The 27,441-nt window shown below is 32.5% G+C and overlaps 1 protein-coding gene across 2 annotated transcripts in view; it reads left to right on the forward strand.

Moving 5' to 3' along the window:
* Positions 1-27,441, forward strand: part of LOC142334351 (facilitated trehalose transporter Tret1-like) — a 104,162-nt gene that overhangs the window by 34,367 nt on the left and 42,354 nt on the right. For both annotated transcript variants that reach the window (XM_075382326.1, XM_075382327.1), the window contains exon 2: positions 7,032-7,107. In XM_075382326.1, the coding sequence (XP_075238441.1) occupies positions 7,056-7,107 (52 nt within the window). In that variant the 5' untranslated portion in view covers positions 7,032-7,055. The remainder of the gene's footprint in view (positions 1-7,031; positions 7,108-27,441) is intronic.

Raw genomic sequence — 27,441 nt, forward strand, 5'->3', positions numbered from 1 at the left:
AGACCTAGAAAAGGCTTTCGATAACGTAGATTGGAATAAAATGTTCAGCATTTTAAAAAAATTAGGGTTAAAATACAGAGATAGAAGAACAATTGCTAACATGTACAGAAACCAAACAGCAACAATAACAATTGAAGAACATAAGAAAGAAGCCCTAATAAGAAAGGGAGTCCGACAAGGATGTTCCCTATCTCCGTTACTTTTTAATCTTTACATGGAACTAGCAGTTAATGATGTTAAAGAACAATTTAGATTCGGAGTAACAGTACAAGGTGAAAAGATAAAGATGCTACGATTTGCTGATGATATAGTAATTCTAGCCGAGAGTAAAAAGGATTTAGAAGAAACAATGAACGGCATAGATGAAGTCCTACGCAAGAACTATCGCATGAAAATAAACAAGAACAAAACAAAAGTAATGAAATGTAGTAGAAATAACAAAGATGGACCACTGAATGTGAAAATAGGAGGAGAAAAGATTATGGAGGTAGAAGAATTTTGTTATTTGGGAAGTAAAATTACTAAAGATGGACGAAGCAGGAGCGATATAAAATGCCGAATAGCACAAGCTAAACGAGCCTTCAGTAGGAAATATAATTTGTTTACATCAAAAATTAATTTAAATGTCAGGAAAAGATTTTTGAAAGTATATGTTTGGAGTGTCGCTTTATATGGAAGTGAAACTTGGACAATCGGAGTATCTGAGAAGAAAAGATTAGAAGCTTTTGAAATGTGGTGCTATAGGAGAATGTTAAAAATCAGATGGGTGGATAAAGTGACAAATGAAGAGGTATTACGGCAAATAGATGAAGAAAGAAGCATTTGGAAAAATATAGTTAAAAGAAGAGACAGACTTATAGGCCACATACTAAGGCATCCTGGAATAGTAGCTTTAATATTGGAAGGACAGGTAGAAGGGAAAAATTGTGTAGGCAGGCCACGTTTGGAGTATGTAAAACAAATTGTTGGGGATGTAGGATGTAGAGGGTATACTGAAATGAAACGACTAGCACTAGATAGGGAATCTTGGAGAGCTGTATCAAACCAGTCAAATGACTGGACAAAAAAAAAAAAAAAAAAAAAAAAAAAAAGAATATGCCAACGAAATTATATTGTTGGAAATGAATTCGAAAGATTTTTGGACTTCAAGAAATGTGAAAAACAATTTCAATCATTTACTTCTTTATCCATTGATGTTGAAACTGTTGATGAAAATTTACAACTGGAACTAATCGTAATTCAGTGCGACTCCGTATTGAAACAAAAATATATGGATATTGGGATTCTACATTTCTGTAATTATTTATCACCGGAGCGATTTCCCAATTTATTTTTGCAATAAACGTATTTAACTACTTTCGGTAGCATATATTTGTGCGAACAATTATTTTCCACTAAAAAATAATATAACTGCGGAAAGATCAAGAGAAACAGACAAGTATGTGCAAGCAATTTTAAAAATAACTTCAACTCAACAAATTCAACCAAATTTTGAAGATATGATAATGAAAAACGTTGCCAAGTTTCTTTAAAAAAAAGTTATGTTTTATTATATAATGTTAAATTGAAAAAAATTGTATTTTCTATATACTTATGCATTTTTTAATACGTTTATATTCTGTGTATTATTTATTTATTTATTTAGCTTGCGGCACCAAAACACAACATCAATTACAGTCAAAAATTACAAACGAAGATTTAACAAATTAATAAATGCTACTGATTCTGGAGTCGCCATCAGGAAATCTTCAGGATTCCCTTCATAAGCTGTCCTAGGGCAAATTTCTGTGATGTGTCTGACAGTTTGATTTTCACCACAATCACAAAGGGGCGTCGGTGTTTTACCCCATTTATACAGGAAATAGGCGCATCTACCATGCTGAGTTCGAATTCTGTTTAGCGTTGACCATCTCTTACGTGGCAAGTCAAAACCCGGCGGCCTTTGAGTAATACATGGAATCTTGTTATTCTGCTTTGTGGCCTAATCTTGACGCCAGGCGTCAGTTAGGTTAAATCCGTCCTCTGTGGCAGCAATTGCTGTTTTGATAGGTGGCTTTCTAGATCGAAGGCGATCACCGATTGGCATCCTCAATGTCCTAATGTATTGATAGGTTTCGATAGGTTTGTCCATAATCTTCTTGTACTCTCTTACAAGAGCGTTCATACGGCGCAGGTTTGGGGCTGGTATGTGGCTCAATACCGGAAGCCATTCCACGGGAGTAGACCTGACAACCCCGGAATTCATTCTCATAGTGTTATTAAGTTGAGCATCAATTCTATTAACGTAACGGCTGTTAATCCACACTGGCGCACAATATTCTGCAGCCGAAAAGACGAGGTTCAAAGTCAATGTGCGTAAAGTGGAAGCCGATGCTCCATAAGTTGTTCCACAGAGCTTATGTATAATGTTGTTTCTCGCTTTCAATTTCTCTGCAGTTTCCATTAGGTGCTCTTTAAATTAAAGCGTTCTATCAAGTGTCACCCCTAGGTATTTTGGTGTCTTATTGTGAAAGAACCATGTATTCTCGAATAGAATTTTAAGCTCCCTATCAGCGAACTTGTAACTCAGACGGAAGCATGACACCTCTGTTTTACTAGCATTTGGTTGGAGGCGCCATCTTCGGAAGTACCTTCCCAGTTTCTCCAAAGCCATCAGGACCTCCTCCGACTCGTCAAATGATCTACATTTTGTTGTTAGCACCCAATCGTCGGCGTAGCCATGCTTTTTAGATCTTGTCTCTGGCATTTCTGCAACATAGAGCCTTAAAAGAAGAGACGTAAGTACGGACCCTAGTGGCAAGCCGTTCTTGAGTTTCCTTGGTGAGCTTATATCGGATTCCGTGATAACTTGGAACATTCTGTCGTTCAACATGTTATCAAGGAGGCGAGCTGTTAGTTTGCATCGGATTACACGGGGGACCTTACAAATCACCAGACATTGTCGTAAGCGGCCGATAAATCAACGAATGCAGCAGAGGTTTTAAGACTTATTTGGAACCCCGCTTTAATGTACGTTGTGAGCGAGAGAACTTGGTCGGTGCAACTTCGTTTTGGCCTAGAGCCTGCTTGTTCAATTGGTATAACATCATATATCTTCTGACAGATTCTGTTGCAAATAAGCTTTTCTAGTAATTTATATTTCACTGATAGCAATGCTATATGGCTGTAGCTCTTAGGTAAGTTCGTTGGTTTCCCTGGTTTTAAAATGGCTACTACCATCGATCGCTTGAACTCTCTGGGCACACTACCAGTCTGCATTATGTCAGTGAAGAATCTGGCCAGCCAAAGTTTTGCGTATTTTCCGCAGTTTAATAAAAATTCCGGATTGATACCATCGAACCCTGGTGCTTTTCCTGGAGCTACATCTGTGAGCGCCGACTCACAGTCGAAGAACTTGAAGAGACTGAGTCTCTTCAAGTGTAAAAGGGTGAGCGTACTTAGTATCTCCTGCCTTCCTCCTCAAGTTTCTTAGTTCGCGTTTTATCTAAATTGTGTGCGCCCTGTCTCTTGGTGCTCTGGATGTTGCCACTATGTGGGATGCTACGGGGTTTGGGGAGACACTTGCTTTTGGTCTCTGAGTAGGAGGTCCGCTTCCCAATTTTCTTAGCAGAGTCCATGCATGACGACTCGAGGTCTGAAAGTTCAGGCTTCCCACCGTTTCTGTTGTCTTGCTGCATCGAGGCTATGGAGAAGCTCGTCTGCCACCTCTTGATTGTCCGACTCAAGGAAGCTTCGGTAGAGAACTTCGCTATTTTGGAACCATCCTGGGATATATTCTCTGCAAAACCCTCTAGGGATGCATTGTGTATTATTATTTTGTATGTATTGATTTGTTTATAATAAAAGCTGTGCTTCATCTTTATTTCCATTTGTTTTTTTGTTTATTTTTGCGGCCCACAATTTAATATATAATACTTAATTTTATTAATATTTGGTGGTTAACGAGTTTGACGTGCCTGATTTACAGCAGAGGAAAATAAGTGATTATCAGAATATTATTTATGATGTGAAATTACTGAGTGGTATTACTTACCAACAAGCCAAACATGAGATTAAGATGCTCCGAACCGAATAGGTTCAATCGATAACGCGATCTAGAATAGTGAAGTAAAAAAATGTATTCTTATAGGAATTACGCTGTTACCAACCTCTGTTAAAATATTTTCTTTCATCAGATCTTACCTAAATTACCGGAAATAACATTTGTTACAAAGATTTTTTTGTGTAATGCACCTATATTGTTAATTATTTTTCCGTTCTTACTACGCAAAAAAAAAAAATTATATGAGCGCGACTACATTACAAACTCCTGTTAACGAACAAAAATGTTTAAAACAATATTTATCTTGTGTATTAAAAAAAATAGCCTTTTAAAAATATATTATTGTAATTAATTTTAATCTTTAAGTTTTTTAGGCAGATCTATTAAAAACGTTATAAAAATTATAACTGCTGGTATATTTCTTACTAAAGTTTGTATAATTTTCTTTAATTACTCGCATTTCTCGTTTATCCCACTACACAGATAGGAGGGAGGATATATTTATTAGTTTGTTTGTTTACACGAAGCAATACTACACTGATTTTCATGAAACATTTATTAAACGATTCATCTTAATTAATAGAAAAAACATTAGGGAATATACACCTTTTTTCAAAATCAAAACAGTTTCATATCCAAGTAGGAATAGCCTATTAAAAATCAATCCTTAAAAAATCACCTTTTATTCAAAAATGGTTATTTTGAAATAAGGCTATTAAAAGTTATATTTATCGGCACATTTCGTAACAACATTAATAAAAATTAAAACGAAAATTAATATCAGAAGGATAGTTTTAAATGAAATTAAACCTTAGAATAGAAGTTCTTTAGAAAAATAATTTGAAATTATTGAAAGAAGAAAACGTAAGAAAAATAAAACATTACATATATCAATCATTAATTACGTTAGAACTTACCTTTGCTTTTACAGAATCTAAAACACATAAATAATTTTCATGAACTAAACCGCCTAACGTTTATTATAAACACGTAACTACAATTTTATGACAACAATGAGTCAGTCGTATTCAAACTAATTTCGAAGCATACAATTAGTGTTGCCAACCTAACTTTTCAAAGGTCAAATTTATTATACTAAAAACAACTGTTTTTAATGTTTACAAACTCGTAACATTTTTCTGTTCACTTTTGTTTTGTCTTTAATAATAAAAGATGTTTTTTTTAATATTTCATGGATTTTTTACATTAATTTTCTCAGAAGTAAATTTTCTACATGTTTTGATAATAAAATTTACACATTTATTGATCATTTAACAAAATTATTGTACTTCGAAAAAACGTACTATACTAAAAACGTATTGTACTAAAATAAAAACGTATTTTTCGTTACCAAACGTTTCAGTTTTATGTTGGATATCATGTAAACTACGGCAGATACAATTTTAGGATTGTTTCATTCGATTTTTCAGATCAACAATATAAGAAAACATCAAGTTTACGCCTTAAACATTTAAGTACGACCTCATTTCACCAGGGAAACTGAAATCCGGGCGAAATTTTTCGCTAGCCGTAACTCGTAAACAAAGACTTTTCGGACATATATTTGTATGATTTTTTCCTTATTTCAAGCTGTAGAATCAGTTCCCAAATTGTTTTCCTTTCCTGCTGAATTACTCTGTATATTAGTTTGGTCTAAAGCAGTAATAAATAATAAATAGTAAGCAAGTCACACTAGTACGCGAAAAAAAATATACTTACATGGACTAGGAAGGGTATGTTCTAAATGTTTTCATTAATTTACAGGCAGAAGGATTTTAACACGTACTATGTTATAGATCGCTGTATATTTCATTTTTGTAATTAGTATAACTGTTTTGAATTGTTTTTGAAGAGTTATTACATTCTGTGGATCAAAGCGTACATGTTACATTTAAATCGGCAAACGTTTGAAAAATCATTTTATTTTTTGAAAAGTTATAATACATTAAACGAGTTGGAAAAGTTTTCTGTTACTGGTTACAATGAGAATATAAAGCAATCGGAAGATATGTAATCTAAGCGTTTAATAAAAAAACTAGGGCTACATATAATTACAAAAATTAAACTTGCCTACGTTGAAAAAACATCGTGAAGAAAGAGTTGACATAAGAAGACAGTCTCCAGGAGAAGAATTTTAAGATTTATAAACACATGACATAAAAACGAATTGGATGATAAAAAATCGTGTTTTGAAATTGACAAAAGGAAAAAACAACTGCAAAAGTAACGAAACAGAAAAGAAAAGGATTCTATCCGAACAACGTCTTTTAAATCGTATGTAAAGTTTTCAATGTGGTTATGTAAGTAATTTCAAGTAAAGGCCCAGAAAGTAATCCCAATCAAAAACTAAAGGCGATTGAGATCGATTTGGTATCTTAAAAATAAGATTTTTTTATAAAATAAGGGAAAATAAATAACGATAACTAGTTTTTTATTTTGTCTTTGTGGAAAAATAACCTTTAACGGCAGAAATTCTCTGATTTCATTATTATTGTGAGTAGTGATTTTGAACACCCGTAAGAGTTATTATATGTAGAAATATAATTTAACTAGCAAGAGTTGAAATGCCTATTTACTTATTTTTAATTTCAGTTAGAAAATTTCAGTTCACAGATACGTCATATATCCTCTCTTGAAAGTAACAGATATGACTAATCAATCTTAAGGTAATTTCTTACGGTATAATAAACAGAACCATGAATTCTCTGCAAAAATGCTTTCCTACAGATCTCTTTACGAAATAATTTCATCGTTATTTAGTCTTTAATTTATCCTCTAGGATCAGGAAGATAAACTGAGTGACAGTTTCAAAAAATTGAGTCTGAGTTACAGCTGAATCACAGCACGTTAAGTTCTTTATTGATTAATTTGGCAAAACTACAATAAAATCCTTTGTATTTTAAAAGAAAGGTTTTCTCATACAGAGAAAACTGGTCGCAAAAATTAAAATTAATTTTTCTCAAAACTTTTTTTCCTTTTTTTTTTACAGATCTGGCGTGGTTGAAGGGTTCAGATGGACTCCTTAGTGGGTCGCAAAAGAAATCTGTATATAGCAGCATTCACAGGTACTAAACTTAAAAAAAGTTTTCATATATAATTTTACTAATAGGCTATTATTATGTTACGTTACTGTGATTCACATATGCTTAAAATTTGTGTCTAGCTTCTAATGCAACCTTTCTTTTCATTTAACCTTGCAAATACCGCTCCACATAGAAAAACCGGACACAAAAAGTATAAATACGAAGTAGACTGTAGTCTGCGGCACTAACAAAACCGTTTGTGTTTAAATTACTGAATCTTTCTAAAAAAAAAATCCTTCATACAAATTAAAACACCGGTCAACATTATTTCTACATAAAACTAATAAAGTAACTTTTATTGGGGTTATTTATGATCTCTAGTTTACTTATTGGAGTAGAAAGTAAAAAAATTTGGAAACGTCAACGTTATTTATAATCAGTAAACCAGTAAAGTTTACTTCGGTAAACTAGTTCTCAACTTAGGTTTACCTGCAGGTAAATCAAACTAAGTTTACTACCAACCTATAAAACAAAAACTCAGAGGGATAAAGTTATAAATTTTTATGTACTTGTGTACACCTACACCTTGGCCTGGAGTTTTGACTTCAAGAAAATGGTTTAAATACCAAGGTGAACAAATGCGTAAATCGACCGAATTATTTTTATGCGCTCCAGCGAGGATTTAAAAAAAAAATACATTCTCGTTTAAATAAAAGGATTACCATCAAGTGAATTCTTAATAAAAGATTGTCTACTTGATTAGCTTTTGATAGGTAAATTAAATGCATATTAAAAAGGTTTTAATTAAAGATAATTGAACTACCTCTTATAGAAAATTCTATTGTGTAAGTAAATATTCAGCGCAATGTTGCCACAGTTGCGCACCTTTTTAAAAATAAATCGTTTCGGGTATATTTTCGCTTAATTTTTGTACATGTATAAAAATATACCCACAGAAAGTTAAGTATAGCATTTTAAATGAATATATGTACGTCTCATCTCAGTAACCGGTTTGTTTTAAATGAAACAAACAGCAAAGAATCTGCAGTGGTCTTTAAATGATGACCCGCATGAATCAATTGTAACGAACCGGCAACACAGCTTAGATTACTAGCTGAAACCGTTCGGAATTACATATCGCAATGTATAATTATTATTGATGCATTTAATGATAAAATACTAATTAATACTAATGTATCCGACTAATTAGTATTGATGTATTAATACTGATATATAAGAAAGCATAGTTTTAAACTACTTCAAACACTGCTTAACAAAAAAATTATAATTTAAGCAAATAATAAGCTTAAGTCATGTTTATAGAACGTACTGAAATATTAAAAAAGTTGTTAAAAGTGTTGGTTTTTTAATCAGTTTCAGTGACTGTACTAGCTACCTTTTGAAATAAGTAAAAAATGAATAAAAGAATAAGTATAAGAAATGTTTTTATTTACTTGCTATTGACAACTTATACTTTTCCCACAGGTATGCTGTAAGTTTATTTTAATACTATCTTTTACCCTCGTGGCTAGAGCTAAATATGTAAAATATACATACAAAAATGTAATACAATCACTAAGATTTAAAGTAACGATAAAATAATATAAATCACTAATTTCTACTGAAAAATACATACTTAAAAATTGATCATTTTATCTGCTTTATATGCACAAATTTTTATACACATTATTAACAACAAAATTTCTTGTCAAAATCCTATCAGTATTGTTTAATAAATACTAATTTTAACATATGTGAAGATCACATATCAAGAGCATAATATCGCTGTCATACAACTTACACCGTCAACTTCATTATACCACTTTCTAAATTAATTTCTATCTAATTAAAAAACTCAATGAAAATAACTAAACAATAAAGGAGATAAAAGGCAACCCTGTTGAAGTCAGTTAACTATCAGAAATCTTTCTATCAGAATACTTTTATACTGTACATATAATTGTATTTTATTGCACAAAACCACAAAGTATTTAAATATTTATAGCACATTCTGTAATGAATATTAAAAACATTACAGATCTGATAAATTTATCGAACATAATCAGAATATTGATGAAAAACAATAATCCTTACTATTTACTGTTTTTAATCTTTGTGGAATTTGAATTAAAAGAGTGTTATTGATAGTATTATACCATTTTAAAACTGCTTTGAAATTCATTCTGAGCCTTCTTGTGTCTACCCATTCCTCTGTGCAGTACAACTTCTGTAAAAAACTTAAGAGTTATATTCATAAATGTATTTCTCTGTAATTTTCAACCACCGCTGCATCAAACCTCTTATGAGGCAAAAAGATTACAGACTTCATAAAGATATACAATCCTTTCTCCGCACTTAGTATATTATTAAACACATATATACATTTTTCCATTTAAATATTAAGAGAAATATTTATAAAATTTATATGAAACCTTTTCTAAGCTGAGGCTTTATTTTTATTGCTTTCCTCAGTGCAATATCAAGTTCTGCAACTTAATTTGTTAATCCTACACCAGAGGAGAGACAGACTACACAGAAGGGGGCAGCTCTGACTGATCCTCAAGCACCTCTAATGTGTCTAGTCTACCAGTCATGCACATATTTTTTTTCTTTACAATGTTAAGGTCAGTTAGCCGTGTAGATAGATCCCTCAGCTTGTAACGAGATATGTATCTGAAATTCATTGCCATAAGGCAGGAAGAGTGGAAATGTGGCAGGTTAGGGCACCATTGTGATTTTCAAACAGCAATTACAATGTAGAAATAGAAAAAGTTAATCCATTAATTCCTGATTACTATATTATGTCTTGTGCTCTTTTCTAATTAAATATTGCACATGATCGCAATGTAAAGAATTCTGCAACAAGAATGTTTTATTTCATAAGCCACCACATATGCCTGCCACTTCAAACTTGTTCTATGAACTCACACCAAATTTTGTACATTCCCTACTACTTGATACTAAGGATGATAACTGCTGTAAATAAGAATAATGTAGCTGGCTAACAGGACTCTGAATCTTTTCCAAAAAAGAGCAACCATTTGTAATTAATGATCCCGATGTGAATTTTACAACACATTTTCATTTCAAAACCAGTATGATGTTATAAATGTCAATGGTTTGAGACACAGTAGCTAGGAGAGAGAGATGTCCAGTGTACATTTGTGGTGAAGTAGATCAAGCCGAATTATGCAGAGATCTACCGATCTATATAAACAATAAGCCAAAACACACGTGCCTTTCTAGAAACTGCCCAATTTACAAATTAGAATCTGCAACCCAGGAAGTCAAAACATTTTAAAATGCTACTTCAAAATCAAAATGACTATGTTATATTGCAAAGGCTACTTCAATGCACCAATGGATATTTGAAAGAAAAAAGTAGTTAACATGCAAAAATCTTACCCTGTCAAAATGTGTGCTCCGCATCCCATCCTGTATCATGTATTGATACAGATCAGACACTCTCCAACCTTGCACAAAACTTGGACTCCATGTTCAAAAGAATCATAGAGAATAAAATAACATCTACATAACAAAAGGATCTGGTCTGCAACATCACAACCACCAGTAACTGACTTGTTACAAAAGAAACTAAAGTCTGACCAGGCGAAAAGTAACGTTGAAGTTCAATCACGCCAATGCTTCATCTGATCCACAGATAAGAAAGTATGAGACTCTGCAGCAGTAACTCCAAAAACATTTTCAACACCGACTTCCTATAAAATAAGCACTCTTCTCCAAAATAGTAGAAGCTACCAAATACAATTAAAAAAGTGTGCACTCCACTCTAGGCAGGGACAGGCACCCCATCAGTCATAGGGGTAAAAAACTGAGCCCCCCAGCCATGGTGTTTCCTCTACATCTCTTTCTACTTTGGGCTCTGTCCAAGATGCAGATCCAAATTCATCATTGTCTGCTCTCTCTGATTCTGTGTTTTCTCTTAGTTCGGAGGCTAAGAGCTGTATAGGAGATGGCAGTATTATTGACTATGAAGCCATTTCACTGGAAAAAAAGAAGAAAAAAGGATGGCTAAACAGTTATAAATGAACAGTACTCATAAACTAGAATTAACACTAGTCAATAGTTAATCCTTTTTGTTATGTCACATGTATTGCTGTATATTGTGGAACTCCAACCTAAAAAATATTTTTAATTAATCTTTACCTGTTTTAGATTCGTTTTTGTTAAAATTATTCTGTAAACTGCTTTATTTTTCTATATTTTTTGTTGTTAAATTCAATTAGGAGTTTGTATAGTTTTCTCTTTAAGCTATATCTCGGTTCACAAATGTTTTTGGGTAAGTAATTCCAGTTCTCCAATTCTTTATAATTTTTAGTAGTTTGAATATTCTTGTGGGAACTTTACTGCAATCATAATCAAATATTACTTAACCTTCATTTATAATCCCTTCCCTTTTTACAATCTTTATATCATAGAAATACTGTTTTTTATTTGCACATACATAAAGTAACTCACATGAAGGATAATGGATAAATTTAATGACAATTTCTTGACTATATTCAAATTTTTATTTTATTAATTTTTTCTATTAAATTTTAAATAAAAAATGGTAATAAATATCTCTTCTATATACAGTACATTAAAGTATACTCCATTTCCAATGATGCATAATCCACAGACTAAACATACCTTATGGCTATGTAGTATGTTAACATAACAGTGACTTTCCTACATAACTTTTAATATTTTATAACTTTTTTAATCTAGTTATATTAATTTTAATCTAAATACTTTTAAATTAAAAGAAAACTTTCTGATGATGGTCGAATGACTGAAAGAACTAGAAAAAAGCGCAAATGAATTATTGGTAAGGTTGAATTTTAATTTATTTAATTTGTATATAAATATGTAGTATGACTTAGTGCTACTTATGAGACAATCTTCTACAAAATAGCTCATAGTTACTAAAATGTAAATTTTCCCCTTTTATTACTTTTATCCTCCCACTTAAACAAGAGGCTCAATAAAACTTTGTTGTAAATTCTGATTTTGATGTAAAGAATGGAAATTTATTCAAATTAAATCTTTAATTTTGGAATAGATAAAAATGGGAGAGATCTATCTGACTGTATATACTTTGTAAAATATTACAAACAAAAAACTTGGGATTTAGCTCTTAATTCACACCCAAATAACTGAAAAAAAAAAAATGTTTTTTGCAAATAGCCAAACAATAGATTAGTGAAAATATACAACAGTACACTTTCAAATTTTTCTGTATTTTCATTAATGTGAGTAAGTTACATCCAATTTGATAAAAATTTAAAAAGCTTCCCCCCCCCCGCCATTTCTAAACCCAACATTTTTCACTCTATTTTTGTTATTTACTCAAAAGTTACAAGTCCAACACTAAAAAAACTACCTACAATGAATTCTAGTTGTATTACATGCTACAATACCTTCCTTTGCCACCCCCTTCAACCACTTCAAACCACTGATCTAACTAGTGCTTTCCATTCAAAATAAAACTTTTTATAATGTCTGTAGCGTGCCTTACAATCTACCTCTCAAAAAACTTTTCATATAATAAAATAATATCAAGACGATTTGACATCAAATCTGTATTAAATTATATAACCTTACAGTTTTTCTACAACCTTACTTAACACCTTCAATATGATTTATTGGTATCCAGCAGCAGACACTGTTTGATCAAACCTTATTACTCTTCTCGTTCTCAATAACAGGATCCTCTTTTAAATGCTACATCCTGTAGACTTTCCTTCAGCACTGATCGGTATAAGTTGTAACCATCAAACTGTAGCAACCCAGTTAACTTTTTGTTGTCATTATTAGTTCCTGCAGTACGTCTCATTTTTCACGTGAAAATTCAGTCGTTCTTCTTTGATAATATACCAATGACAACATCTTATACTCATTCCATTTTCTCATTATCTTACCTTATTAGTGTTACTAGGTTATTCCTTGAAATTCTAGTTTTCAGAGAATAACTGCTGTGAATTTCATAACCGTTTCTTTGAATACATTATTAGCACCCACACCTTCAGCAAATATATAATAAGTGATTTTCTTTCTTTCTTTCCTAATTACCATTTGATGTACTCTATGAAAATGTACTTAATAAAACATTCATAAGTGCAAAAGTTCATTACCACTCTGTTAACAATGAAATTCTTTTTATAATAATTTATCTTTGGAAATTATATTTTTCCATCTTCATCTGTAATTTAATGTGACCAATCATTTTATTAATTTATTTATTTTATTAATTATATCTTTTTCCTTTATATCACATAGTCTTCAAGAAATTTAGTTTATTTAAAAAACAAACTTTAATTAAAAAAATAAAAAAGCAGCACTTTTAGAATACTTATTTTGTTATTTTTATTTCCAGTTTTAATCTTACCTTAGTTTTAACCTCTCATTTTATTTTCCTCAGAAATTTTCTTTACTTCATTAACTGACATGTTAATCAATTTCCCACTGTCTAACCCTTTCTCTATAACAAATAATTGATTGACTGTCATGTATCTTTATCAAGTCATTCATATCCTTTTCACTTTTCAACATGGACAAGATTCTCCAATTTACTAACCACAGAACTACATTTTCAATTTTAGTACGATTTGTCATCTTATTTCTCAGTTTGAACGAATTATTTGTTTATACTGTGTTTCTAATACCTTGAGCTCTATTAGTTCTGGAAAATAGGCCCCATATCAAAAATGAAGTTAATTATTACCTTTAATATTTGGATATGAATGGAAGTCAACTACAATCATAATACTACAGAATATCTCAAAGTCAATAAACACAATCATTTTCACCAGAATGCTAACAGAAATAATTGAATTTATAAAAAAATAGTATTTAATGCTGCCTTTGAAATAGCTTTTACTATAATTATATTTTATGAAGCCAAATGAATTGTAACATTATGATTTCATTTAAGCAGGCTTGGGCAATCCTTGTGATAACTTTCTATTCAGTAATTTTGTAGCAACAAAATAGCACTCGCTCCATTAAATTATTTCTACAGAAAAGTGGACAGAGAAATTAGTTGCAATACGATGCTTGTTAACTGAAGAAAGAAGAGAAGAGACAAGAAATAAAATAAAAGATTTTTTTTAATTCTAAAAACATGTCTCTTAAAAATAAAATTTTTAAAAAACAATCCCTTCTAAAAAGTAAAATATAATTTTGTTTTCAAGAAAAAAAAATTCTACTTGCACATGATTAAAAGAAAAGCACGGAGCACGCTCTAATGTACAACCACTTAATAAATACTGTACACCCCACACTTTTCTTTTTAGTCATGTATAAATAAAAAATTCTCTTAAAAGTAATTTTTTTGAAAACAAAATAATCTTTATTTTTTAGTTATCATCATGATGTAGTGTGCCTGTTGGCAGGTTCATGACCCCATTGTTGTCTCCATATTTTTCTGTCCCATGTTTTTCTTTTCATCTCATCAAAACCTTCACTATCCTTTGTCATTTATTAATTTCAGCCTTGTTCTTCCTCTTCTTTTTTCACCTTCAAGAACTGTATTTATTATTCCTTTTCCCCTATCCAGTTTCCTTCCCTACTTCTGATAATTCTACCTTAATTTATTCTTTTTAATACTTTTATGTTACTTACTCTGTCCATCCATTTTATCTTTTCCATCCTCCTACACAATTCAAAACCCTCGATCTTATCGTTTTTCTTTTTCTTTTTATTTATTTATTATTATTTTTTCTTTCTAAGAAAACCATCTTAAAAATTATTTTTCCTACATTTTATTCATAATTAAATGAAACTGTTATCAAATTTTACATTAGTAACGTTTTTTTTTTTTTTACATTTATAAAATTTGATTTCACATTGGGAAATGTTTAAGTAAGGTTGCAAGATTTGAGGACACGGTTGAACCATTGAAAGTCAAAGAAAAACATGTAAAAAAGAGACAACGGCGGAACTGGAAATTTAGTAACGATACAACCGAAAAGATATACGAAGTTTGAAAATTATCATGGATTCCGATTTTAAATAGTCTAATGGGTTTACGTCAGCGACAACAGTAACATTAGTTATAAATTATCAATTTCAGTGTAGAAATACTGGATTAGGGTTTCGCTATTTTTTTAAAATGTCAGAGTTCCGAATGACGTCAAAAAACCCGAATTTTTTAAAAATGAATAATCAAAGTACTGCACTGTTGCTCTTTATCGTAAATCTGTTTCATTAATTTATTTATTCTTATTTATCAGTGATAAACCCGAAAAAAGGTCCTACGACGAAGAAAAAATGTTGTAACAAAATGCTGCAAAGAGACGAACCAGAGCGATAGAGCATATATTAAGACGTCACTTTAGTTAATTTCTATTAGAGATGTGATAGATAGTGAAAATTGTTGAGCATAGATATAAATGTGTAAAATACTTGAAATTAAAATATTAGTCCTTAATAAAAAGGATTGGAGAAAGAAATACTCTGAAACGTTGAGCTGTAAGAAATCTAAGGAAGATAATGTAATATACGAAAAAATCTGAAAAATATCTTACATAATATAAAGTCAATAAACAGCTGCCATTCCTATTGTTTGTTAAGAAAGTAAAATAGTCGACGGTCAATGTTTTGTCTTTTTAATATTAATAAGCTGAAAAAGTTAAAAAAAATTTATAATTTTGAAATAAAAGAGATGTAGGTAGGTAGACATTCGGCAATCTTTTATAATTAGGCTGCCAAATTGCAAAACTAGAAAATACAGTTACGCCCCCAAATTAGCTAGGTCATATTTTGTACATGGGAATACTGATGCTATAAGTTTACAGTCCATTCGAGTGCCTAAACCGGTCTTACGTGAGGAAACTGGTTAGATAGAATGACGTCTCTGTAGCAGATACTGACCTCTTTAAACTAAACTATTTGCAAATAAGATAATCACTCAGAACAAGAAGTGCGAGTAAATTAACAGAATTAGGCTTAAGCTTTTATTTTTGATTTCGATTAATTTTCTATTCAATTTTTTCAAATTATGTATTAGTACATCTGCAGTACTCACTAGGATACTTATACCGTAAGAATATGAGTATTCTCATATTCTGTTCATGAGGTTATTTGTGATATGATATCATATTTCTTCAGTCTATTTTCCTTATGTTTCCGGAAAATACGCTACTTTCGTCCCTAAATGCCTAAAAAGTAACAAACGGCAAATTTTATTGCGCGACCTTAAAAAAACATGTAATTATTCATACTCGACGCTAATCACGATTAAGTCCTAGGGCTTAATTTTGTTTTAAGCCGTCACGATCTCTAGTCTAATCTGTCAGGGTTTCAGTTTTTCTCATTTTGTATCAGCAGCTGCAGCAATATCAGTAACGGGGTTTATTTGAAAGATTAAGATAGGTTACAATGCTTATATGATCGCTTATAAATTATTACATAGATTTTAAACCGAAACGATTATATAATTAATGTTGCTGATTAATCTAACGGAATTTCACAGTCAGGTCGTTGAATGGTAAGTAGTTTATTCGGTTAAAAAAAGAAAACCAGGATAATAAAAAACAATACTGTTTACAGCGCATAAAGAAAATAATCGAAGGTAAAAGAATAATGTAGAATAGAAAGAAAAAGAGGGTACGTATAAATTTTCAGTTGAAAGTTAAGTAAACGGAAGTCTCCGTAATAAATAAATATTCCGGTTAAATATAAAATTCTTTATTCATTGAATAATAATATAAGCCAAACCCAAACCAGCAGGTACATAGTCGGTAGTAGGTATCTACAATCGGCGAGGTCATTTTATTAATGCGTCTCTTTGTTAATCAAAATATATCGGGAAATTAAGTCGAGCAGCATCTGGATAGTCGTAAAATGTTCAGTTCTTAATATAGATTTCAAAATAAATAAGCGTTATTATACGATAAATATAGTTCGGTTATTAAATCGATGATATTCAACAACGTTTGTTTTCAATTAAAAAAACGTAATTCTATTAATTTACTTTTAATTAAAAATTTCTATAAATCACTGCCTTATATTTTATTATAATTATTAAATGTTTTTCTCGGAAGTACCGCTAAAAAAATAATCAAGGAAAATTAGGACAATTTTATTTTGTTTGCTTGTTGATTTATTTTTTTAAATACTTACGGCTGAAAATATGTTCTACGTGGTGAACTATTTTTTCGATACCGTTAAATAAAAAACTGTTTATGTTACGAAAAGAAGAAGTTTGTGAAAATGGAAATTTTTTGACATTGTTATTTAATCTCCCTGCCGATATTAAAAAAGCTTTGTTGTGTTTCGAGCAAAGTTAATTAACTTACTGCTTAACAAAAGGCACCGGACAATGATTTTGCCATCGACTATCAGCCATGAAAAGAATATGTAGCTAGTTATATATACCGCTTAATCCTTCATTCTTGAGTTATTTTTAATGTTATAATTACATCTATGACAGAATCTTACCTCTACTTTTTGTACGTGTGTGTTAGTTATATATTTATGTATTTTACTTTCCTTTGCGTTCAATAACCCGGTATTTAAATTAAAAAAAAAAAATGTTCATTATAATACGAAATTTTTGTTAATTTTAAACGCTCTCTTATTTCTTTTGGAGTATAATATGGAACTTATATTTGCTGGTCTATACATATGCCGTGCATCATATTTTTACGAACTAAAATATGTACTAAATTTTTGGATATTTTTTATCCATTTGAATATCATTTAGAAATTTAATTGATGTTTATTGAAAATAAGTTTTACTCAAGTTCTTTACACAATACTATTTTTTTTTCGTATTGATCCGCCTCGTAATCGGGATCAACCCTTAATCCATGATACTTACATGTGGTGAAAATTTACAAACTTCGAACAATTTTGAGACGATCAAAAGAATAAACGATTGCTGATCGACTCTGGTCCGATCGGTTCCAGCAGTCTGTATCGACGGTCATTTGAGGCACGGCTTCAACATCTTAAATACTACTGCAGCGATTTGAAGGAACACTAAAGCTACTGTGCATGACTTTTCCTTTTATTTCGATCTTTCTTAAAAAATTTTCTACCATTTATTGCAGAATTACTCATCATTTATCACAGTCTGAAACTTTAATTAGCGTTAGCAGAGTCGTTTAAAGTTTAAAGTCGTTTTAGTCGTTTAAAGGAACATTTGTCCGTAATTTTTTCGCTACAGAACGTTTTTTACTTATCTTACTCCTTTATAGCTGACATTTCGGAAATCTGGGGATATTAGATGAATCGGGGTCTGGAGGCAGCTGCTATCTTTGTTGCCCCTGAAGAAAATATTACTACTAGCTTTTTACATTCTAGAATCATCAGGCCATGTATTAGATCTGGTATAATCCCCGACATCAGAATGCGGCTACGAAGTCAGTGTCTTGAAGTCGATAGAGTAAAGGTAAAAATGGTCCGGTTTGATTTCCAATTTCAGTGTTTTGAACTGAAATTCAATCCTTCCCGTTAACTTTCTGCGTGATTCAGACACTTGTTAAGATATAAACTCTTAAAATGATCGTAAGTTAAATAACTAATAAAAACTTTTTTTTTTATTTTCTCTTAAGTTCAATAATTATTTAATAATTTAATAAAGATGTAATCATTATTTCCCAGAATACTAATTACTATAGTTGTAATGCAATAATATTGCATAATATAATAATCTATACTGTTTTACTGTGATATGTCAGTAATTTTATCTATGAACCTAAAAACTTTCAACGGCTAATAATAATAATAATAATAATAAACAATTAGAATCGTAATTATTATCAGTCATTTACTTTAATAGTCTATTATGAAAAAGGGAAAAATTTGTCATTCCTATCAGCATCATAAGATATAAATTTGTTAAAAAACCAAGAAGCCGATAGTAATTAAATAAAAAAAACAAAACAATTTGGCTGCTTTTAATCACTCTTTACTTTTATCGCTGAATCAGTTCAATTATTGTTTGATTATTTTCCTCATTTATAATTTTTTAAATTACGATTTTAAATTCCGATCAGGCACGGACACTTTTCGTACACTACCGATTTCCAGGCTAATGACCATAGCCGCTGATGTCCGCTCTTTCAAAACAAAAAAATAATAAATAAGATTTTGACAATGAATTTTACAGTAGATTGTTTTAAAAAGAAAAATGAAATAAAGAAAACAGTAGAAAGAACGATGGACCATAGATGGGAATTGAAACGGAAACCTTTGATTGTATTTCACTCAACCTCATTCTTTAATTTCACACATTTTCTTTCTTATTTATTAGCCCGTTAACCTTTTCTTGCATAATATGACAATTTTTTTTAACCTCCGGAACCCCCATTAGATATTTTTTCAGAGAATGAGATGAATGATAATTTTTGTAGCTTGTGAAAATGCCATGTCTGACCGGGATTCGAACCCTGGACCTCCGGATGAAAGGTTTGTTAGTAAACTTATATATATATATATATCAGTAGATTATACAGGTTTCTCCTTTACGTATTATAAAGCCAAAAAATATATAAAATTACAACTCTCGTTGTTTGAGATTCCTTACCAAAAATTTTATATATTCGCGTTATGTCAGAAAAGAATTCGACAGTGCCAAACGATTTTTTTTTTATAATATTGTTTTTTTATTTTCCCATTCTACACTAACGATTCTTAATTTCGTATTTCCTAAAAGTAAAAGAAATCGATCGACTCATCACCAGAGCGGCCGTTCATTCTTTGCATGTCGATTAAAGTGTCGGCTCACCTCTTGTCTTCAGAAATTACCAGAAGTAATTTAATACCAAAGTAATTTTTCAAGTGCCTGCTGGTTCATTAGAATAAAGGGTTTACAAGAACAATAAACGTAGTCATAGATAGCCATACATTTGAACTACAACTATTTCAAAGGCAAAAGAATATTTGCAACTCTACAAAAACATGCGTTTAATAAGATATTTATAATCGTAGGTATCAACTACAACTAATAAAAGCGTTGTACATTGTATTAACTTACACACTACTATCTGATGTTAAAGGATTTAATACTAAAAAAGTCAGGTTTAAATAAAGAGAAGCGCGAGCGCGCGCTCCCTTATTTTGTAATAAATTATTTTGTATTCGTTGTATTGATTAACTGTACGCGCAAAATGGTATTAACATGAGATTAATTGTCGTGTCGATTTAGTACTGAAACATACTGAAACATAATGCACAGATATCAATCTCATTGTGTATTTTTATCTTATCGCGTTCATCAATTATCAAAGTCATATTACAACACAGAATAATACATTTAATAATATGGAATGTTATTAGCATTCCTTTAAAGTTTAAGTTTTAATATCTATATATCAGAGGGTTTTCACTTTTTTATTAGTTTTTGCCTTTTCAAAATTTGTATTAATTTTTTGATAGTATATGATTTGAGGTTTTTTTTGTCTTTTTTTTTGTCTTCAGTCATTTGACTGGTTTGATGCAGCTCTCCAAGATTCCCTATCTAGTGCTAGTCGTTTCATTTCAGTATAACCTCTACATCCTACATCCCTAACAATTTGTTTTACATATTCCAAACGTGGCCTGCCTACACAATTTTTTCCTTCTACCTGTCCTTCCAATATTAAAGTGACTATTCCAGGATGCCTTAGTATGTGGCCTGTAAGTCTGTCTCTTCTTTTAACTATATTTTTCCAAATGCTTCTTTCTTCATCTATTTGCCGCAATACCTCTTCATTTGTCACTTTATCCACTCATCTGATTTTTAACATTCTCCGATAGCACCACATTTCAAAAGCTTCTAATCTTTTCTTCTCAGATACTCCGATTGTCCAAGTTTCACTTCCATATAAAGCGATACTCCAAACATACACTTTCAAAAATCTTTTCCTGACATTTAAATTAATTTTTGATGTAAACAAATTATATTTCTTACTGAAGGCTCGTTTAGCTTGTGCTATTCGGCATTTTATATCGCTCCTGCTTCGTCCATCTTTAGTAATTCTACTTCCCAAATAACATTGAAATCAAATCCACACATCCAAAATTCTTCTGTGTTGTTATCTATTAACAGTTTCTCATTAAGCTAGAAATTAACATCGCTAATAACACAACTTCAGATTTTAAAATGTACGAGTACATTAAAAAAGAAAATGGTAAAAATAAATCACTATAAAACAGACCCTATATTCTGAGGTTTAAAGATCGATCCTGTAAATTTTCCAACAAAATTGCTCATTCAATAATGTTATCATGTAAGTTTCGATAATTTGTCTGATTTAGAAAAAAATGTAATAGAAGGCAGAGAGGGGCGGCTGATGACATGCTTGCATAAAAATATCTAGTTTTTTTTTCTTTAATACGATCGAGCGCAAAAGATAATTTTTTTTGTATTTAATTGTTGGTCAGCTGTTATTTCCCACTAATGAAATAATTTTTCAGATTAAATTTACGAGTATTTTAACAGTTATTATATCTTAAATTAATTATTTATTAATAATAGTTATTTAATTTACCATGATGAAGACGTTTTTTGATCGGTTTAAAATTGTATTGTTTTAGCACATTTTGATGTGTTTGTTTTTAATTTAAGTTCTGAAATATATGTTTGTTTTCTATTGCTTTAATTTACATAAATTTTCTCAGAATGGAATTTTTTTAGAAATTTTATTTGTGTATTGGCAATTTAGCAAAGTTAATCTACGGCAAACATAAAAAAGGTAGTTTCGATTCTAATTTTTTGCGCTTTGTAACAATTTTCTCAAAAAAAAATAGTAGAATTACAGTTTCTTTAACCTATTTTATTCAATTTTCCAGATAAAAAATCTATAAAAGCATCAAATTTCGGTCTCAAGAGTGTTTCATATGATTCTCATTTGAATAATTTCATTCTGAAGCATAAATCAGGCGATATATTTCTTTATAGAATATTCTGATTAGTACATGACATAGATCACATCAGGATTGGATAAATGTGCTTCTTCACAAATAAAAAAAAAGAAGCAGCTCAGCTCCAGCGTTTGCATAGATGAATCAAGAGAAACAGTGGTAAAATCTTGATTAGAGCAGCATCACAAAATACAAAGTTAATTAAAAAAATAAAATAAAAGATGTTTAAAATCCGTATTAACTATTCAATTATTTTACTACACCCCGAGCTGCTGAACACTTTACAAAATGCACATACACTACAGCAAGAACACTACACAAACTACAACATAAACTCTTACGCAACTACACAACACATCCCCGACGGGGAGTCTTACTCTTTAAGATTTCGGGAGTTGGTGACCCCACGGCCCTAGACTCAGCTTTTCTTCTCACTATACACAGAGCTGATAAACAGTTTACACTATACATATACATTACACCAAGAATACTGTACAAATGATAACATATATCCTTATTCAACCAGACAAAACACCCTACACTGTTTCTTCTTACACTTAGACTCGGTGGTGTTGCGACGCCTTAGGAAACGCAACCATAACCTAAGGTGGAAACTATCGTGGCGATGGGTGAATATTTTACGTAGTGAGTCTCGAACGATGTCCTCTGAGCACCTGGGCGAACCCAATTGTATTTAGCTCTAACCAATATATGCGTGCGCTCTGCAGAGGTGATCCTGCATTTCCTCGGTACTTGAGGGACCAAAATTAGTATTTCACAATAAAACCCCTGATGGTTGATGGTCCATCTGAAAAAACCACCAATATTATTTTTGTGAAAAGACCTCGATCAGCTTTATCTAATGGCGATAGTTGTCCTGAGGTTAATAATGATTTAAATGGCGATAAATCACGCCTGAAATATGCAAATGTCAGATTTGTAGTTCTACAGAATAATCAAGAAGGTGGCTCTCCCTTCATAATGTCTCACCTTTCCTGATTAATAAGGTAATAACTGGTTCAAGTGGCTCCCCCATGAACATAAGAAAATTGAGAGACGGAACGATACTGAAAGAGAATTTTAGTGATGAGCGAAGTCGATATCTCTTACGACTATCCAATATGAGGGGTATAAGTGCGTTATGTCATAAAACCTTGAATACGAGCAAAGAGTAATTTTTTACCGGAATCTTCTTAAAATGGGCTTAGTGAAATTGCCTTCATTTATGAAAATTATCCAGTGAAACGTTCTAAATGGATTGAAGATGTCAGGATATTGATGCATGAACAAGAACCTTTAGTAATGTGCTTCCAAGAAACATACCTTCTACAAGAAGATGCAATAACTCTCAGAGACTATTTCTGTAGGAGATACGACTGTCTCGTAAACAGTAGAGAAAGTGGTGGGGTTGCTCTCTTCATGTAGGACGGGGTATTAGCTACAAGGATACCACTAGCTACCCACATCCCTGCAGTCGCCATAGAGAACTCTGTTTCATTCAAATTGCATATCTGCAATCTATACCTCTCACCAAATTCGGAGTTTGATGTACTAGATATATAAAATATCATCATCCAAATTAGATATACAAAATATCCTCGTCCAAATTCCATTTCCATCCGTTACTAGTAGGAGACTTTAATGCCCCCATATTTCACGGGATCAACACGTTTATTTCGTCATCGACTGATACCTGAAGATACCATATCTTTGTCCAATATCTACCTCTCTTTATGTTCATCAAATTTACTCCCTCATCTTAATTGGTCTGTTTGTGACGACATTCACGGCAGCGACCACAAACCAATTATCATTGCTTTTGGTGCCGACCGCGTGGTGAACAAAAAAACCACGGAGATGGATTGCTGAAAGAGCAAATTGGAACAGTTACCATAAAGCCTTCCCGTCATAATAAGACGACAGTTCTGACGCCCTACATCAACTTCTCTTTTACCTCCATGGTATGCCTCGAATTCATTTTTAAGGGCGTCGGGTGCCCAAGAGCTCACCAACCATGTGAATTTGATGAAATATCTGTTCAGGTTTCACCTAGCGGCTGATGAGTTGTGTGTCTGCGGGGAGGTCCAGTCGAACGAACATTTGATGTTTGACTGCCCTGCTCTTGGGGGGGCCAGAGACCGGGCCACCCTGGAACTTAGAGGTCTAGGGGAAAACTGGCCGCTCATAAACGGCGAGTCGATGTGGCGAGAGCCGCATTGTCGGACCGTGTGGGGGTTCGTCGATGAGGTTGCGATGTTCAACCATCATCGTTAGATTTTAAAATTAAATGGGATTTATTGATTCCTATAGCGGAGCTGTGGGAAGTCCTTATCCGAAATAATGGCTGGCCACCAGCCAGTAAAAGCTCCAAGCGCTTTAAATGGTGGACAGGCACTAGCTGGCTGACAGCGACCGAGGCGTGGCGGTTTAAATTACCTTCTTATTGTATAACTATATAGTTTTAATTGTAACAAGGGGTGCGCCTCCCCGATTTAGTTTTAATGTGGACAAGTGAGTGTAGGGGCACTTAAGTGGGTGCTGTACGGCACCCTGCTTAACCGCTCACGCTAGTTAGGAGCTCATTAGGAGCATTTAGGATACGAGGTCGCAAATCTGTTTCTGAGGCACAGTAGCCGTTTTTTGGCACGGACATTTGGTCTATGCTCTAGGGCGACCGAATGGGGTGGTGGCGGGAGAGATGCCAGCTAACCAAATTTACCTTCCTGGTACTCGAGAATGCAAGTAGATTCATTCCACAAACATCAGGAAATCCAAATTTCCTTCCATTCCTCCAGTCTCTGGTGAAGATGATTGCCAAAACGCGATTAGTAAACTACGGCAGACACTGCGTAAATTTAACCGTAGACCTATAAATGAATATCTAAATTTGTTTTGTAAAGCTAGAACGGTATGTCGCCGCGTATTCATAGACGCTAAGAAAAAATCATGGAGGAATTACTATCTCAAGCACTATTCCCACGTCTACTGCGTAGAAAAATCTTCGTGCAATTTGCGGATTCCACAAACAGCCTATCCTCGGCCTTATTCACGAAGGAGAACTCATTACGTCATCTATTGCAATCGCAACTGACCTGGCTGATTATTTTCGTCCGGTGGCCCGAACTTCATCATATATTAATGAATTTCAGAGATATAGGCTACGAATGGAAATATTACCGTTAAAAATTGGTGATTCGGTCAGCGAATTAAATGCTCTCTTTACATTCAACGAATTGACGCATGCATTAAAAAACTCACGTGATACCTCCCCTGGACCTGATAACATTCATCTCAGTATGCTCTCAAACCTTCCCAATTCAGCCCTTCATCATCTATTGCGTATATACAATGGTTTTTCTTTCACGCAAGATTTTTTACCCGTCTGATCAGAAGCCAGTACTTAAAGACAGTACTGGTAGAGACAAAGCATAGTTCTCATACTACCGACCTATCTTCTTGTCGAGCGTTTTGTACAAAGTGATGGAGAGAATGGTGAACCGAAGACTTACCTGGTATTTAGAGAAACAAACTCTGATGTCTCTAGAACAATGTGGCTTCCGTCAAGAACGATCTTCCATTGATCATCTGGTATCACTAGAAACGGCTATCCAAAATGCTTTTCTGTTCCGTCAGCAACTCGTCGCCATTTTTTTTTTATATCAGGAGGGCGTACGACACAGCCTGGCGGTGAGGTATTCTAAATACTGTTAAAGAGTGGGGAGTTGTGGGCAATATGCTTGCCTTTGTTAGAGGTTTCCTAAATGACCGTACATTCCGTGTACGGGTTGGAGATTCCGTTTCAAGTAACGTCACCTTGAATAATGGATGCCTCAAGGACCCATGAAACAATTAAAATCGAGATGTTTAAAAATAATAGATATGCTATGAGTCCTTACCATCAAACAACACGAAGTGAGGAGCTGATCGACCGTTTGTGTTCAGTTTTTATTATTCTTTAGTTCGTTCCCATTTGGTTTATGGTTGTATCGCCTACTCTTCAGCGTGTTATACTGTGCTTAGGATGCTGGATACTGTGTACCACTCTTTTCTTCGTCTTGCCCCTGGTGCGTTTAGATCAAGCCCTGTCGCAAGCATAATTGTTGATTGCAGTGAGTCATCACTTTGGGATAGACGAGACTAGCTGCTAGTATCTTACTCTTCCCGTCTTAAAGGACAACCAAATCACCGGGTTATTAAAGAAGTTTGCAAACCCTCACTTCGAACGACATGTGAACCATCCAGGTAATACAGCACCAATGGGTGTCCGTACCGGTACATTTAATGAACCTATTAAATTTTGACATACCTTCTATTTTCTAAACCTATCCCTATTCATACCCTTGTGGAGACTCGACTCCCCATAAATTTTAATTATGACCTCATCATATATAATAAAAAATTAACAACTCCTCTCGTCTTTCAGTAAACATTTTACCGTTTTCTATCAAAGACGTAGTAGTATACACAGATGGGTCGAAGCAGAATGATACCGTAAGATGCGGTTTCGTTGTAAACGACAGAACCTATGTGTTTGGTCTACCTGGTATTACAAGTGTTTACAATTCTGAACTGTAAACCATCGATATGGCTTTAAATAAGTCAAAACATCGTCACATCCTTATCTGTAGCAATTCGTGTGGTGTACTCTAAGCTTTAGAAGATTTACATTCTAGACATCCCATCGTCACCGAAATTCAATCGCTCAGTTGAATCGTCACAACAAACAAGTGAATTTCTGTTGGATCCCTAGCCATGTGGGAATCCTGGGTAACGAACGTACGGATTCCTCTACTAAAGATGCATATAGCCAACCGTCTTTCACAACTCGAGTTACTATTACAGATTTTATTAATTCCATTAAACATACTCTTCCAAGAAGGTGGCAAGGTGACTAGACTGCTAAACTGGATAATAAACTTCGACGCTTCAAAGTTATGGTGTTATAACTGTTTAAGCGTTTCATATAATAAGCAAAAATAAAGATTTGTTACAAAACTCTTACCGGTCCAATTGTATTTATTAAACAACGAATAATCATAAGAATTGCATTATTTTTGTAAATGTAATATGTATTACATATAAATGAAATCGGGTCGGGAAGCGTTTTGTAACAAATTTTTCTTTTTTTTTTGCTTACTATATGGAACGCTTAAGTATTGTTTATTATCTTTTATTGTACATCTATTGTCTATTATATATATATTTAACATGTATTTTGTTGTTAAAGAAAATTCTAAATAATAACAGATTTTGATAATAGAAATGTAGTGTCTTACCTTTTCTTTTATCAGTATCGTTTTGTTAAAAACAGTTTTATTTATATTGCAGAAATGTTTGTTTTTTGAGCGGGAGAAATGATATCTGCGAGACTTTTACCGTACGGTTAACAATTTCATTGTTATTTTTTTGGATGTCACTACGTTTTGTTAGATTATTCTTTTATTATTATTTTTTTTTTTTTGTGAATTACTGATTGTTATCTTGTGGATTTCTTATAAAAATTTATTGCCTTAGAACAAA

The sequence above is a fragment of the Lycorma delicatula genome, chromosome 1, assembly GCF_047948215.1.
Source record: "Lycorma delicatula isolate Av1 chromosome 1, ASM4794821v1, whole genome shotgun sequence".
NCBI classification, from domain to species: domain Eukaryota; kingdom Metazoa; phylum Arthropoda; class Insecta; order Hemiptera; family Fulgoridae; genus Lycorma; species Lycorma delicatula.